This window comes from Mesocricetus auratus, unplaced genomic scaffold (genome assembly GCF_017639785.1).
Source record: "Mesocricetus auratus isolate SY011 unplaced genomic scaffold, BCM_Maur_2.0 Super-Scaffold_100033, whole genome shotgun sequence".
NCBI classification, from domain to species: Eukaryota; Metazoa; Chordata; class Mammalia; order Rodentia; family Cricetidae; genus Mesocricetus; species Mesocricetus auratus.
Genome location: NW_024429213.1, coordinates 5,232,134 through 5,248,202, shown reverse-complemented (window position 1 = coordinate 5,248,202; position 16,069 = coordinate 5,232,134). Strand labels below are relative to the sequence as shown.

General features: G+C 43.9%; 1 protein-coding gene across 1 annotated transcript; it reads right to left on the bottom strand.

Moving 5' to 3' along the window:
* Positions 1–8,193: 8,193 nt before the first annotated feature.
* LOC121135215 lies at positions 8,194–10,608 on the bottom strand. The gene has a single exon (XM_040733664.1). It carries the CDS (start codon positions 10,606–10,608, stop codon positions 8,356–8,358), a length of 2,253 nt encoding a protein of 750 aa, XP_040589598.1. The 3' UTR covers positions 8,194–8,355.
* Between the last annotated feature and the right edge of the window lie 5,461 nt (positions 10,609–16,069).

The window sequence follows — 16,069 nt, the reverse complement described above, 5'->3', positions numbered from 1 at the left end:
CCGTGGAACTGAAACCCAGTATGCGCGCGCGCGCGCACACACACACACACACACACACACACACCACCACCACCACCACCACCACCACCACCACCACCTGTTTAGAAATAATAGAATCTATCCCATAGCATTTCAAATCTAACTTCTCACTCAGCACGACACTGTTGAGATATAATCCTGTTGCATTTACTAGTGTTACTAGTTTTTAAAGTAATATTCCACTCTGTGGAAGGACCAGGTTTTGTTCATCCATCTATCCATTGAAGGACATGTGTGCAGTCTTCACATACTAGTACTTACAAAAAAACTGGTATCAAAATCCACATGCAATTTTCAGTAGCTAGGTATAGGGTTGCTGGGTAAAATGACTAGTGTATAACTTAAATTTCTAAGATACGCTTAAGCTATTTTCCCAGGTAGTAGCACCATTCTGCATCTCTAACAGCAACAGTTACTGTTCTACTAGGTATGCAGTAACTGGCAATGTCTAATGTCTTTTGATGTGCATATTCTCCTTCCAAAGATCTTCTTTGGTGAACTTTCTATTTATCTATTTGTCCATTTTAATTGGGTTATTTGATGTTCTATGGTTTAGGGTGGAAGATCTTCATGGTCTGCTTGAAAGTCTTTTGTCAGCTCTGTGATTTGTAAATTCATCTTCCAAGCCTGCAGCTTGCCTTTTTATTCTTTTAAAAGTATTTTTGGCAGAGCAACAGTTTCAAATTTTGATGAGGCCCAGTTTATCTTTTTTATTCTTTATAGATAATGCTTTTGGTATAATCGCCAAAAATGCATTGCCTAATTCAAGGTCACAAAAGTCTTTATTTTCTTGTGAAAGTCTTATAAAGTGAAATTTTACATTTAAGTCTATGATCTAAGCTTTCTGTAAGATGAGGTATAACTGAGCCACTGCTTGCTTTGTAAGTATTGAATTTATCTGTAACAAAATACTGTAAACCATATGGTTTACAAACAACGGCAATAGATTCCTCACAGCCTGTGAACCAGAAACTGATAAATTTGGTGCATAGTGAATTTTGTGTCTCATAGGTGACACATTATCACTAAACTTTCCCATGATATGTTCAAGATTACCAGTACTATCTCTGTGGGGGTTATGATAGTTCCCTGCTGAAATGCTACATTTCCTAGCTTCTCTTGCAGTCTTTGGAAGACCTTTCCATCACATCCCATCTTCCCCTGTAGAAATTTTGGGTATCTGCAAACAGGAGACAAAATGTTCCCTCACCATGAATAAACATGGTGAGATCAAGCCTCTCTTTCTTGCTACTTTCCCATCCTCTATAGTTGCCTTTAAATAATCTACCATATGGTGCTGAAGACTGGGGATGGGAAATCTGAGCCCACTCGTGACTCAAGCCCACCCAAGGACAAATAACTCTGGCTCTCATATGATCCTTAGCCCTGCCATGAGAGGACCAAGAAGGTCTACTTGCTTGTCTCAGGCAGATTTTTCTTTTCACTCTGTCTCTACCCTTTCCCTCTCACCTAACTCTCTCTTCTGACACAATCCGACCTTATAGACAGGAAGGCACACTGCATTTGACCATACCCATACAACAATTAGGTAAACTGCTGGGACAAGATAATCCATTGCATCTAACTCAGAGGTGCCCTGGTGAAGTCTGGGAGCTCACTGGACTTTTTTCTATCTGTCTTAAGACTCAGTCAGCTAAAGGCACTGGAGATTTTCCACTGGTTGAAACGCTTGGCTGAGATTCCAGGAATTCTCCACTGGCCTACCACTCAATGAGCAGAAAGTCCTGAGAGACTTCCACCGGCCCTGTGGTTTCTCATCCCTGGAACTGTAGAGGTTGAGGATGACCCCTTCCTTTCCAGGTACAGTTAGTCATTTCAAGACTTAGAGGATGCTCTAGGCAGATGGATATTGACCCCATTTTTACATCCATCCTGGAACCCACTGTGGGTTCCACATTCTCCATTCCTCAAAGCTCCATAGGAGAGATCTCATACCAGGGTCACCTGCTCAGCTCTTGATCCAAATCTGGCCTCAATATACATTGGAAAAATGGCCAATGCTGGCCCAAATTTGCATCCTTCAATTTCTAGTATCTAGAGTGATTTTGGTAACTCCAAAAGACACAATGCCAGCATGGTCTGAGGCCCCTCCCCCATATACCTCAGAGTTCACTTAAATCTTCTCAAGGTCCTGGCTTACAACAAAAGTCCTAATGCCCATTGCCATTTCTGCTGGATGTCCAAATTTACATCTATTCCCGAGATAACATATAATTCTTTTGACTAATGCTGTTGGCCTACTTGTGTTTCTGCCTCACCAAACCTGGAAATTCTTGTTCATATCTTCAACAGCTTAGAAGTAAATGGATTTCAGGTTCTCCACTCTGATCTGAAGGCAAGCACAAACTTGTTATGGATATTTAGATTACTGTGTTCAGGCTTACAGTGACACAAATGTCTTTTGGATATGGATACCACTGAAAATTTTTAATATGCTATTGTTCTCTACTGAGAAGGCAGCTCTGGAGGTGGATTTCGGCCCATCTTCTCCAGATTCAAAGATATTTTTAAAAAGTTTCATCCAAAGTCTCTGTCCTGGCGATGTGGGCCACCTGATTCAGTGACAGGGAGTAGAGCAAAACAGAACACAGAAAAAGACACTTTGTACGTGAAAACAACTAGGAAGCAAACTATTTTCTACGGAGGTTACAAATTATAGGGTGCCTAACTCCCTTGTATGGAGCACCATCCCACCAGAGTAAGTTGCATGCTAGCCCCATTACAGGACAAGGCTGCATGGGAAACAAGATATGCCAGAAGTCCGTTGCTTCTATATCCAGTTGTATGTGTTTCACAGTTCCTGCTGCACAAGTCTGACCATCTCTGATGGTGTAGGCCTGACCAAACAAGACAACAAAACCCTCCTCATTATCTAAAGATGGATTACTCTCCATGTCTCACATGACAGGGGGCTGGAATCTGATGCCCAGTGAAGGGTCTCAGAGTCTGCAATCACATCCAAAATATCTCAAACAACAGAGAAGCAGATAGCAGATGTCCAATGAATCCTGAATGTCTCCTGAACTGATTAAGAGAATGCTGTGAATAGGAGAACCTTGTACCTAAGTCTAATGGTATGAGACCCACATGCTGCTTCAACTGGCCATGCCCTTTACCCTGGCATTTGATTTTTTCTCTTGTAATAGCTAATTCTCTAACTACCCATGTTAGCTCATTATAGCTTTTGAAATTATCCAGATTATGCAAGAGCTATCAACACACAGTTAGTGCTATATCTGCAGAGTCAACAAATAGTTCTATTAAGTGATATCCCAAGCTTTTAGGTTCTTTAGGAGAAGAAGGCTTAAGTGAAGGAGGTTCTCTCCAACCTGGACTCACCTGTGGCGCTTTGGGAATATAATCTAATCTCTACCCAGGGCCAAAGTCTGCACTCTCAACTTGAAGTCTACAAGGAGTATAAGGGTTTGACAGTGGTGCTTGTGGATGTTTCCTAAGAAATAACAAAAGTTCATTTAATTTGGTTATCTTGCTTTACAAATTATGCATCTAAACAACCAATATATTTTCAAATAGAATGATGTCAAGACACATGCTTACTGCTGCCAGAATGTGGTGACCTAGAGATTTGTCCATCAGCTGAAGGAATAAAGAATGAACTTTAGCCTTCTTTGTCAAGTCAGTCCATGCTACATTTTTATGGTCCCTCTTTAGGAGCCATATTAAGGCTTGACATTTATATGTAAAATGAGCTACCAAGCTGGTTACAGCCTTGCAGAGGGATCTGGTTGCCTGATGCTGCCAAGGTAGCCTAACATCAATTTATCTGAGAAGGATAAATTCCAAGCAGCTTCTGAATCTATTAAATATGACAGTGACTCATCTATGCAAAGTTAGACATGCCCAGTGGGTCAGGGCATATATTGGGTTAGAGCAAAGAGGTATCTAGGGGTCTACTAGTTGCATAGCAATAGTCTCAGGATGGGTGCACCTCCAGGCTGGGGAAACCAGTCCTGAGTTGATTGGTCAGCTGCAGCTGCAGAAAGATTGCTGTACCCAGAGGTCCTCCCAGAACAGTTTTTCTATGCACTGCATTCCACAGTTATCAGAAAAAGCACATCCAGAGCCCACTAGCTAACTTCTGGTTGGTTCCTTACCACATGGAGTGTATCTGGAGGTTGCATGCTAGTGATTAGGGCAAGGTCAGGATCAGCACATGTTGCTGAGTTAGGGGTCTATGTCTTGCTGGGTCTTTCCTGCAGCCTGTCATGGCTGCCAAAGCATGGATGAGGGTCTGGGCCTTCAAAGCCACAGAGGGAACAGCTTTACTTTCAAATCCTGACTCCAGCAGCCCCAGCAGCGGCTCCCTCCAGATATGGATCTGGTTCATAGGCTTTACAGACACCTTTTGAGCCCACTTTTGAAACATCTTGAATTTGCTTCAGCCTCTTTAACTCATATCTATTCTGTACTCTTATGCATGAAAAAGAACATATATATAATGTATATATATAGTGCTGTGAGATGTGTTAATATTGGTGATTAAGACTGGAATAATGAACCTGCATTTGCCTCACCTCAGCCTAGCTACCAGGGTAGGAGGATTATGTGACAAATTGTCATTGAAATTTAACCTTAGTGAATTTCATCTCATTCAATAAATTCTGACAGTATAGAAAGACACAAACATGTTTACATATGGATCAGGTATTGCAGGCTCACAGAATTCAACTATGGTTCTCTCTCTGTCTGTCTGTCTCTGTCTGTCTCTCTCTCTGTCTCTGTCTCTCTCTCTGTCTGTCTCTCTTTCACACACACACATACACACGATTTCTCCTCCCCTCCCCATCATTCCCCTTTTCATCTTTCCATCTTCTCCTCCTCCTCCTACTTCCTTCCCCTCCCCTCTCCTCCTTCACCTCCTTGTCCCAACCCACAGGACATTCAATGTGGGTCAGGTAGACACCTAGGAGAAAGATGGAGGACAGGGGATACAGGAATGGACGCCAAGAAAGGATTCTGATCAAGGCGACAATTTTATTTCATCCCAAAGCGATTTATATAGGAGAACTGAGGAGGGAAGGGGGGAAGGTGTACTTGCAGATGTAGGGGCAAGAGGTCAGTAGGAGAGGTGGTCTGCTGAGTTGCCTGGCTACCTTATCTACAGGGCAAGAGATCAGGGGTAGGAACTCCTATGTTGCTTGGTAACCTGACAGCAGGGTCCGATCCTATCTATTACAATTTACTACTGCTCAGGCCTATCTCCTGAGGACCTTGTAGTTTTCCAATTAAGCTAATCTTTAACTGACAGGTAAACCACAGTCTTGTTTCTTGGAATTTGCTTTATGTCAGAAGGGGTGGCAGGGCAGTCTTAGTGTCACGCCTTCTCTATGATGATGTGATACAAGTTGACTGTTGGCTGGAGGTCCCTGACACCTCTGCTTTCCTTCCCCCTCCTTTTCCTTCCCCTCTTCCTCTTCTCTTCCCCATCCTCCTTCTTTCCCTCCTCTTCCTCTTCCCTCCTCCCACTCCTCTCCTGTCTTCCTCCTCTCCCTGATCATTTCTTTCTTTCTCCTTCATTCCCTTTTCCTCATCCTCTCCTTTCCCTTCTCTTCTCTTTCCTTCTCCCTTGCCTTCTTGTCCTTTCTTCCTCCTCACCCTCCCTCCTTCATCTTCCCCTTCTTTTACCATCCTCTCCATCAGAGCTAGCCTGAAGCTAAGAGGTCGAAGCATGCCTCAAACCCTGGATTTTCTCATCCTTAGAGCAGCAGGAGTTTGTTTGCCCCACCCTCTTGTCCATATGCCAGCAGACTCCAAGCAGTTAGGCTTCCTGTGATGTGCCCCAATGCACATGGCAGCTGATAAGCTCATGGTCTCCAAGGTCACAGGGACTGGTTGCTGCTTATCTGAACTCTGAAACAGTCTAAGATGGACTTCCTGTGACTATAACTTATCTTCCTCTGGCCCCTGTTGCCTCTGAGTGTACAAGTGAAGTACCCTTGATGTTCTTACCCCAAACAACAGCATACCACCACATGGACCCAAGAGGCCATTCTTCCTAGGATACAAATGTCCCTTGGCCCCCTCCTAATAAATGGGGTGTCCACTGACACAGCCTCCAGAGTGTCCTTTTCCCTGTTGTACTCATGTCCACTTAGGATCCACCTTTGGCTCCGCCCATGCTCAGCCTATTTCCCTCCTAACCATGCCTGGACAAAGTCAGGGCTGGAACCCAGCACTCTCCCTCCTCCCTGTCCTCCTCTTCCTCTCCGCTCTCCTCCCTCTCTCCCCTTCTCCTTCTCCCACGCCTTCTCCCAACCCTTCTCCTCCTCTTCTTCTTCTGTGTCTTCCTTCCCCTGCCTCCCTTTGCTCTGCCCTGCCCCCTTCTCCTCATCCTCTTCCTCCTATTGTTTCTTCTCCTCCCTCTCCCCCTATTCCTCCCCACTTCTTGTTCTCCTTTTACCCTTCTCCCCTTTCCTTCTCCCCCTTCCTTTCTCTATTCACCTCTTTTCCCTCCTCCTTCCCCTCCTTTTGTTCCTTATCCTTTCCTCTTCCTCCTCCTATCCTCTCCCCCCCTTCTTGTTCTCCCCATATCTTCCTCTACCCCCTCTTCTCCTCCACCTTCTCCTCCCCTTTCTGCTTCCAGTCTTTCTGCTCCTCCTCCTTTCCGTCTCCTCTTGCCTGTGCCTTATCATCCTCCACCTTCTAGTCTTTTACTCTTCTATCACTGTGGTGCCTGCGCCATGAGCATGTACAACATATCGGGAGAAAGCCTGGAGATTTAAATGAAAGACAATATATCTAGCCATTTGTGCTAAGAGAGTGTCTGTGTGAGTGTGCGTGCGTACGGGCGTGCATGCGTGCGGGCGTGTGTGTGTGTGTGTGTGTGTGTGTGTGTGTCACAAGGAGGGAGCAGCCTTATATACAGACTTACAGCACAGTGAAGAAACTCCAGGTGTAAGGGTTTATGTTTTTATAATTAGAGGTTGATGTCAGTGGGACAAGTGTGGGGCTGTAAGCCAGGACTAGAGAACAGGATGCACCTGTGGTTGTTGGCTGACAATCAACTCACAGAGACCCCATGGAGGCTGACACCCAACATATCACTCCTTTTTCTTTCCATTATCCTCCTTCCCCTATTTTTATTCCTCCCCCTTCCTTCTCCCCCTTTCTCTATCCCTCTCTCTCCTTTTCCTTCTCCTCTCCTCTCCTTCATCTTCAGTTCCTCCTCCTTTTATTCTCCCCTCCCCTCCTCTCCTCTCCTCTCCTTATCCCTTGCCTTCTTATCTTCCTCCCCCCCTTCTCCTCCCTCAACTCTTCCTCCTCTTCCTTCTCCATCCTTCTCTTCCCTCATTTCTTATTCCTCTCCCTTTCTCCTCCCTCTTCTCCTCCCTTACCTTCGCTTCTTCCTCTCCTCTCTCTACTCTTCCTCCCCTTCCCTCTTGCCTTTTCCACCCCACCTTTCTCTCTATTTCTTCCTTCTCTCTCTTCCTATTCTTCTCTTCCTAACTCATCCTCTCCTGTTCTTCCTCCTCCCTTTTCTCCTCCTCCAACTCCTCTTGCCCCTCTTCCTCCTTTCTCTTCATTCCCTCCTTCCTTCTCCCCTCCTCTGCCTTTTCTTCTTTTTCCCTTTCTTCTTCCCCTCCTCAACTACTCCTCCTCCTTCTCCCTGCTCCTTCCCCATCTAGTCTTCCTCCTCCCCTCCTTTCCCCTTCCTCCTCCTCCATCTCCTCTCCTCTTTCTTTCTCCCCTCCTCTTCTTCCACACCCATTCCTCTCCTCCCCCTCTCTAACTCTCCCTCCTCCTTCTTCTCCTCCCCTCTCCAGCTCCCTCTCTTCCCTTTCCCTTTGCACACTTCCTTCCTTTCCTTCTCCTCAATCCCTCCTCCTTTCATGGTTGAAACTAAGGAGTGAACCAGTGCCTGCTTAGCAATCATCTTCAATCATTTTTACATGTCAAAAGAATTTTACATTTTTAACTATATGCATGCATGTGTTTGGGGTATATCCATTATGTTGCTCCTTTGGCACTAGTAATGAGGGCGTTATATCATGTATATGAACAGCTAGTAGACACTCATGATGTGGAGGGGATAGAAGCACCAACATTCAAGCAATCTTGTCAGATAAGCAACACACAATCTTTAGTGAACATTATTTTATTGAAATACTGGTTAAAAGTCATTAAATATCTATATTTCTATTCACAACAATACTACGCTGAAATACTAAGCCATGTTGTACCCTGATACTTTTCAAGAACATCAAATACAAAATGAAAACAGCAAACACAGAAATGTTTACTTGTCTAGGTCATAATAGAGTGGTCAACAGATCCTCAAAGGGCTTGAAAACAATATGCGACAGAAGCCATTTTGTAATTGCTGGCTGTAAACAGAGAAGAGGAATTCTCTGATAGGTAATTAAAGAAATCTTGCATATAACTGGACACTAACATTAGACTGCACCTATTAAGGGAAAAATTGGTCAATGCACTGCCAATATTCACAAATAATCGCAGGAGGTGTGACGCCCCATAAATCTGAGACATTGGAAGATCTGGGTAAGCCAGGAGGATTTCAGCATACTGGGGTTTTTCAAACTGGCAGAGGAGCTTGGTGCCCAGCATCCTGTTGAAATACTCTCTTATTCCATACACAAGTTCATCAACAGAATATTCCCCATTATCAGACTTTCCCTGTGATTTCACGAAGTTGACATAGTTTTCGAGAATGTGATCTACATTCTTTTCAGCAGGGAGTTGGAATAACTGCTTGTGCGTGTTTACCAAGTCCAAGTCCTCAACAATGCATGCTTTTAGTTCTCGAGGCAACTCCAATTCAACTCCCATTCTCATATTCACTGCCTGGATATGCTGTCCAGTGGTGACAGCCCCAGCCACATTCTGGTGAGTGGCCTGGGGTACTTGGCTGGTAGCACTGCCAATGCTGCTTTCTGGAGCATCCTGTGTGCTCTTGGGCACTGGCAACGCAGGCATAGATCCTGAAGAGGGTGTCCCTACAGGAAAGTCTTTCTCCATGAAGTGATGACCTTCCTCCACTGAGCACCCATTCTTGCCTGTGTTACTTTCCTCATGAGTGTAGCTGTCATGAATCTCAACACTCTCACGAGAACCAAATTTCTTTTCCACTCTCCCTTTCTTGACAGAGAGCTGTCTCTTTTTCTTAGTAAGGTGGCCTCTCTCCCCATAGTGAGCTTTCTCTGCAGAATGGATACTCTTGGAAGACGGGTTTTTCTCTGCAGGCCGACTCTTTTTAGGAGGGCAACTGCTCTCAGCAGATAGACGTTTCTCTGCACAGAGGCTTTTCTTTGAAAGCCTACCTCTCTCTGTGGGGAGATTTTGCCTTGCAGTGTGTCCCCTATCTGCTGACTGACCCTCCTCTGCAGGGCTGTGTTTCCTCAGAGGGTGACTTCTCCCCGTGGGGTGATCTTTCCCTGTGGAAGGTCTTTTCTCCACAGCGTCACCTCTTTCCACTGAGCGACCCTCCATTGCAGGGCAACTTTGCATGCAGTGACCTCTCCCTGTCGGGGTATCTTCACCTGCAAAGAGTCTGCTCCGTGCCAAGTAAACCCATTCGATTGAGCAACGCTCCTGTGCAGGGTGGCTTTTGATTTGGTGGCCTCTCCCTGGAGATCCACTCTTGTTTGCTGACCAACCCTTCTCTGCCAGGTGACTTTTGTTGTCAGGCCAACCTCGCCCTACAGGGTGATCTTCCTCAGTGGAGAGTTCTCTCTTCACAGAACGCTCTCCATCTATCCAGCGATCTCTCTGAGTACAGCTAAGTTTCTTCGCTGAGCGGTCTTTCTCTTCGGGGTGATGGTTTTCCACAGAGGGTCCTCTCCCGTCCAAGTAACCTTTCTTAGGAGATGGACTCTTCTTAGTAGAAAAACCTTTCTTTGCAGGTTGATCTCTCTCAGGAGTGTGGCCTCTCTCTTCATAGGGACCTCTCTCACCCAAACCACCTTCCTCTGTAGAACAATATTTGTCTGTAAGACGTCTTTTCTTGTTCAGGCAACCTCTCTGTGTAGGGAGATCTTTCTCAGCCGAGAGATGCTTCTCAAAACAGCAACTTTTCTCAAAATGGCGACGCCTCTTCCCAGAGAATTGCTTCTTGAACTGGTGTCTCCTGTCACAGGGTCCTTTTTTAGTAGCAGGACATTTTTCATCATCGCAAGGTCCTTTTTTAGTAGCAGGACATTTTTCATCATCGCAAGAGTCATTGTCAAACAGAAGCATCTTAGGCAAGGGGGTGTACCGCATAACGTAGTACATCCTAGCAATGCATCTTTTTTCTGCAATGTGATGCTTCTCGGTGGACGGCTTTTTCTCTGCTGAGCAGGTTTTCTCACCTGAGCAACCTCTCTCCACCGCGCCATGTTTTGTGGCTGGACGGCCCCGTGGTCTTCTTGGAATTCCCGACTGAAGTGTTGTCGGCTCGGCTGACTTCTCTCCTGAGGAGCCATTTGTCACCTTTGTGACCTGCCTGTGGCTTGGTGTCAGACTCAGGAAGTCATCACCTTCAGCAAAATGCTGGTCACGAACATGAGGCCCTTTCTCTCTGGTACTCATTTAAGTGATCTTCTGACTTTATCTTGAAAGAACAAACGAATTCCCAGATTTCCTGCGATTTTCTGGAAAAACAGACTAGACACACAGCCCAGAAGGCTGCAGTCTGAATTAGTTCTACAACCAGGATCCAATGTCCTGATTGTCTATCAAATTTAGCCCTTTTTAAGGACGGCAGAGGTGCGGCAGTGCGGAGCTCAAGTGCTCCACGTCCAACCGCCAGCTCAAAGTCTGGTTTCTCTGGCAACTGTCTGTACACAAACGTCATCTTGGGGGCGGGCTTAGGCACTTCAACCAATCAGTGATGTTATGTAAATTTTGCGGCGTTCCATAGCCAAATGATTGGACCACCACTCTGATGTCATAGTTATGGCGCCTGGGCAGGGGGGAGAAGACTTCCTTTTCTTTACTTTTTTTTTCTTTTTTTATTATTTATTTTAAAATTTAAATTTAGATTAGAAACAAGGTTGCTTCACATGTCAATTCCAGGTCCCTCTCCGTTTCCCTCCCCTCCTCCCGTGCCCCCCAGCCCCCCAATATCCCCTCATTTCCCCAGGGAGGGTGAGGCCCACCATATGGATGTCCATAGTCTGTCATTTCATCCAGGGCAGGGCCTAGACCCTTCCCCAAGAATTCAGGATGAGAGTGCATCTCACATTGTTGGATGGGAGTCCAAAGTCCATGTGTATACTCAGGATAAATACTGATCTACTGCCCAAGGCTCAATAGATTACCTAGGCCTCCTCACTGACTCCCCCATTCAGGGGGAGTTTTGATCAGTCCCATGCTGGATTCCCAGGCATCAGCCTGGGATTCAAGAGTTAACCCTTGTAGGGTCAGCTGTTTCTGGAGGTTAAACCAGCCCAGTCTTAATCCCATGGGATTGTAGACTGGCACTCCCCAGATCTATGTCTAAAATCCATATATGAGAGAGTACACACCATGTTTCTCTTTTTGTGACTGTGTTACCTCACTCAGGATGGTTTCTTCTAGTGTCATCCATTTGCCTGCAAATCTCAGGATTCCATTGTTTTTTTTTTCTGCTGAATAGTACTCCATTGTGTAAATGTACCACATTTTCTCTATCTACTCTTCGCTTGAGGGGCATCTAGGTTGCTACCAAGTTCTGGCTATTACAAATAATGCTGCTATGAACATAGTGGAACAGACATCCTTGTTGTATGAATGGGCATCTTTTTTTTTTCTTTTAAAGACCAGATTGTACTCAAATTCACAAAGATCCATCCCCAAGCTTCTGCCTCCTCAGTGCTGGTATTAAAGTCAAGCATGCCCTGCAAGTCTTTCTTGATTAATTCAACCTCCTTCCTGGGACCCTTTTTCTGCCTCAATCACTTGGTTCCTACTCTTCAGTGTGAGTGCATGGGTGTGGAGAAGCTCTAGGCTTAAGGTTCCTGCAGAAAAAAAGAAGGGCACATCATCGCTAGCCTCTCATCACTGAGGAAGAATAGGACTCTTAGCAATGAAAGATATCTTGATAGAGGTGACCATTATAGGGGTAGGGAGAACCCTGGTGCCACAAGGATGGCCCCAGCTGAGACTTCTAGCAATAGTACAGAGGGTGCCTGAATGGCCCTTCCCCTGTAATCAGATGGATGATTACCCTAATTGTCATCACAGCCTTCATCCATTTACTGATGGAAGAACATGCAAAGATCCACAGCCAAGCACTGGGCTCCAGGGGTCCAGTTGAAGAGAGGGAGAAGAGATTATATGACCAAGGAGGTTCAAGATCATGACAAGGAAACCCACAGAGACAGCCGACCCAAGCTTGTCAGCTCATGGATGCTAGACTGACAGATGAGAAGCCTGAATTGGACAAACTAGGCTTTCTATGTGTGGGTGACAGTTGGATAACTTAGTCTGTTTTTGGGGTACCTAGGATTGGAACCAGGATCTCTTCCTGGTGCATGAGCTGACTTTTTGAAACCTATTTTCTATGGTGGATGCTTTGCTCAACATTGATGCAGGAGGGAGGAGATTGGTCCTACCTCAATTTCATATGCCAGGCTTTGTTAACTCTTCATGGGAGGCCTTAGCCTTTCTGAGGAGTGGATGGAGGGGCATTAGAAAATAGGTGGGGGAGAGAATGGGAGGAGAGGAGGAAGGAGATACAGTGGTTGGTATGTAAAATAAACAAAAACTTAAAAATAAAAAGGTCGCATTCCATCCTCCCTTTCTCCACTGTCATCAGGATTGTGCCACTTCTAAGTGTGGTAATGAGTTCATTTCCATTCTCTCTGAGAATATTAGAATGATACACTAATCTACTAAACTGTGTGTCTTATAAATTTGCAGATAGACTGAAAGTTAAAAAAAATTGTAAAGGACATAAATTGCAACCCTAAGACAGTAGAGTGGCAATATAAGTATCAGACAAAATACACTTTAAAACAAAAGCTTTACAGGATAAAGAATGTTTTGTAATGATGAAGGGGTTGAACCATCATTAAGCTGTCACAATCACGAACATGTAATCATCTGAGAACAGAAAAAAAAACACCTGAAGCAAAAAGCTACAGAAATACAACAGACCATTCAAAACTACTAATTGGAGATTTCAATTAATACTTTCAGCAATGGATAGAACACTAGAGAGATGGTAAAAATATGATAAAAAGTTGAACAACACTAGAACCAAATAGTCCTAGGAACACATCTACACAACAATCCACCCAAGAGAAGCAGAATAGACATTCTTCTCAGGTGTATGTGGAACATTCTTTGTTAGATCATATACTGGCAAGAAGAAAAAAAATCAAGTATGCTTTTTAACCACAAAGGAATGAAGTTAGAAGTCAATAACAAGGAAATTTATGAAAATAAAAAGCTGTGGAAATTATCTAGTGTAACAATGTGTAAGAGAAGAAATGAAAAAAGGAAGTTAGAAAATGTGATGAAAACACAACACCTGGTAGAGAATGCCTACAATCCCAGCCACTTGGACAGCAGCCAAAGCAGGAGAACTGAAATTTCAACTACAGAGAAAAAAATCATTGGAAATTAAAAAAGCTCAAATGAAACAAAATATATGAATATCTATAAGACATTACTAAATTAGTCCTTATGGAAATTTTATATTTGAGTGCCTGTTTAAAAAAATACAAGAAAATGGGGCTGGAGAGATGGCACAACATATACATACAGGTCCTCATTCTTGCAAAGGATCCTAGTTTGGTTCCCCCAAGCCACATCCAGTAGTCACTGCCATCTGCAACTCTAGCTTCAAGGGATATTGTAACATGACAAACAAAAGACCCAGATACTGGCATTGGGGTTCAGGCTTCAATCTGACGATCAGAAAAGCAAAGCTGCTGGTAACTAGATCTCACTCTATCTCAGACTGAAAGGCGATCCTGGTTCCATCAAATCTCAGGCTGTAACCTCTTCTCAGCGTGGCTGGAGAATCCTGAGACTTCAATGTTGTCCTATCCTCAATGTGGCTGGAGAATGAATGTCTGATACTGACTACTGAAGACCCTGCTCCTATCTTTTATACCTCTCTAGTGCTGGGATTAAAGGTTTGTGATCTCTGGTGCTGAGATCATCTTTGTGTGAGTGTTTCTCCTTAGGAATGAATAAATCTTATGTAGAACTGGGTGGACTTAATCTTGAGTCCTCGGATTAAAGGCATGTACTACCACTTCCTAGCTTCTGGCTACTAGGATTAAAGTGTGTATCACCACTGCCTGGCTTCAATAGGTTAAGGCTGACTTTGTTTTCTGAATCCTCAGTCAAGCTTTAATAAATCATATAAAATATATCACCACAGAATTGATGCTTTCTTCTGGGCTCTTCAAGCACCTATCTATACACAGTCATACATACAAAGACACACACACACACACACACACACACACACACACACACACATATTTTTAAAGTCTCTTTTTAACAATACCAGCTCAATAACCTGACCTATTTTTAAGACACTGGGGAAAACAAGATTAAGTAAACCCAAAACAAGGAAAGACATAAAAATGCAGAGTAGAGTGGAAACTAATAAAATATAGAATAGAAAAACAGTCCACAAATTATTCCATTTCCATAATGATGAGAAACATAGAGCTAGGTAGACAGGCATAGGCCTGAGAGCTTACGTTGTGATCCTCTTGGCCTTGCTTTGGTTTTGACCAAAGCCACGACCTTCTAATCCTTTTCAGATAGCCCCACTCACTAGGGACCAAGCATTTGAACAGATGAGCCTATATGGAGCATTCTCATTCAAATTACCACAAAATAAATAAGCTTTTGGTTAAATTAAGCAAGATAATTTACTGAGAAATGTGGAGAATATTCCAGCTACCAGAATTAGAAATAATCTATAGGGTGGAAAGACAGCATGAGCCCCCCTCGCACATAAATCTCCTAGCACCCTCAGTCTTTCTCAAGGCTCTGGTTTACCACCACATTTAGAGCCAGATGTCCACCTCTTCTGCTGGGCCTATGAACTTGCATCTTTAGAGAAATCCTTTGCCAATATTAGGTCAACTTGTGTTTCTCCTTCTCCAAACATGGAAAATCCTGCCTGTATCTTTAACAGCTAAGGGGTAAAACAATTTCAGGTTGTCTACCCCATCTGCAAACACATACCAACCAACTGGGCATGTAGATTATTGGGTTTAGTCTTACAGAGATTCAAATGCCTTTTGGGTATGGATAATATTGAAAAATTTGTTTCATGCTGTTCTACTCAACTGAGAAGGCAGTTCTGGAGTTGGATTTTGACCCATGTACTCTAGAGCCAGTCAGGCACATTAGTTCAAAATTTCCTCCAAAGTCTCTGTCCTGGGTAAGGCTGTCCACATGACTCTGTGATAGGGAAAATGGGCGCAAAACAGAACAGCACAGGAAAAGACATTATGTGCTTAAAAACATCTAAAAAGTAAAGTATCTACAATAGGGATCACTATTTCTTATCACATACTCCATGATTTGGTTTTGTTTAACTCTAACCAAGCCCCCTCCCTTTTCTTGGTTTTGCTTAATATCTTTTTCTTTTCTTTTCTCTCTCTCTCTTTTGTTTTTTGTTTTTTTTTTTTGGTTTTAGGAGACATGGCTTCTGTGTATAGCTTTGAGCCTGTCTTGGAACTCATTCTGTAGACCAGGCTGTGCTGGAACTCACAGAGATCCACTTGCCTCTGCCTGCTGGGATTAAAGGAGTGTGCCACCTCCACCACCACCCAGCCTTGATAACTATCTTATAAAGCTTTTGTTGAAACGTAAACTCTTTGTAAATATATTGAGTATAATTTTAAAAATCTATGTATAGGTGCTTTTAATTTGCTATAGCAACATACCAGTATGTAACTTGGAATCAACTATTGTTCATGAAAAGAGTATGTGCCTGATGGGCTCACCTTGGAGTACTACAGGGCTTGCTACCATCTTGGCTGATGACCTATGGTCATCTTGGATTATATAACAACCATGTGACTTGCTGCCA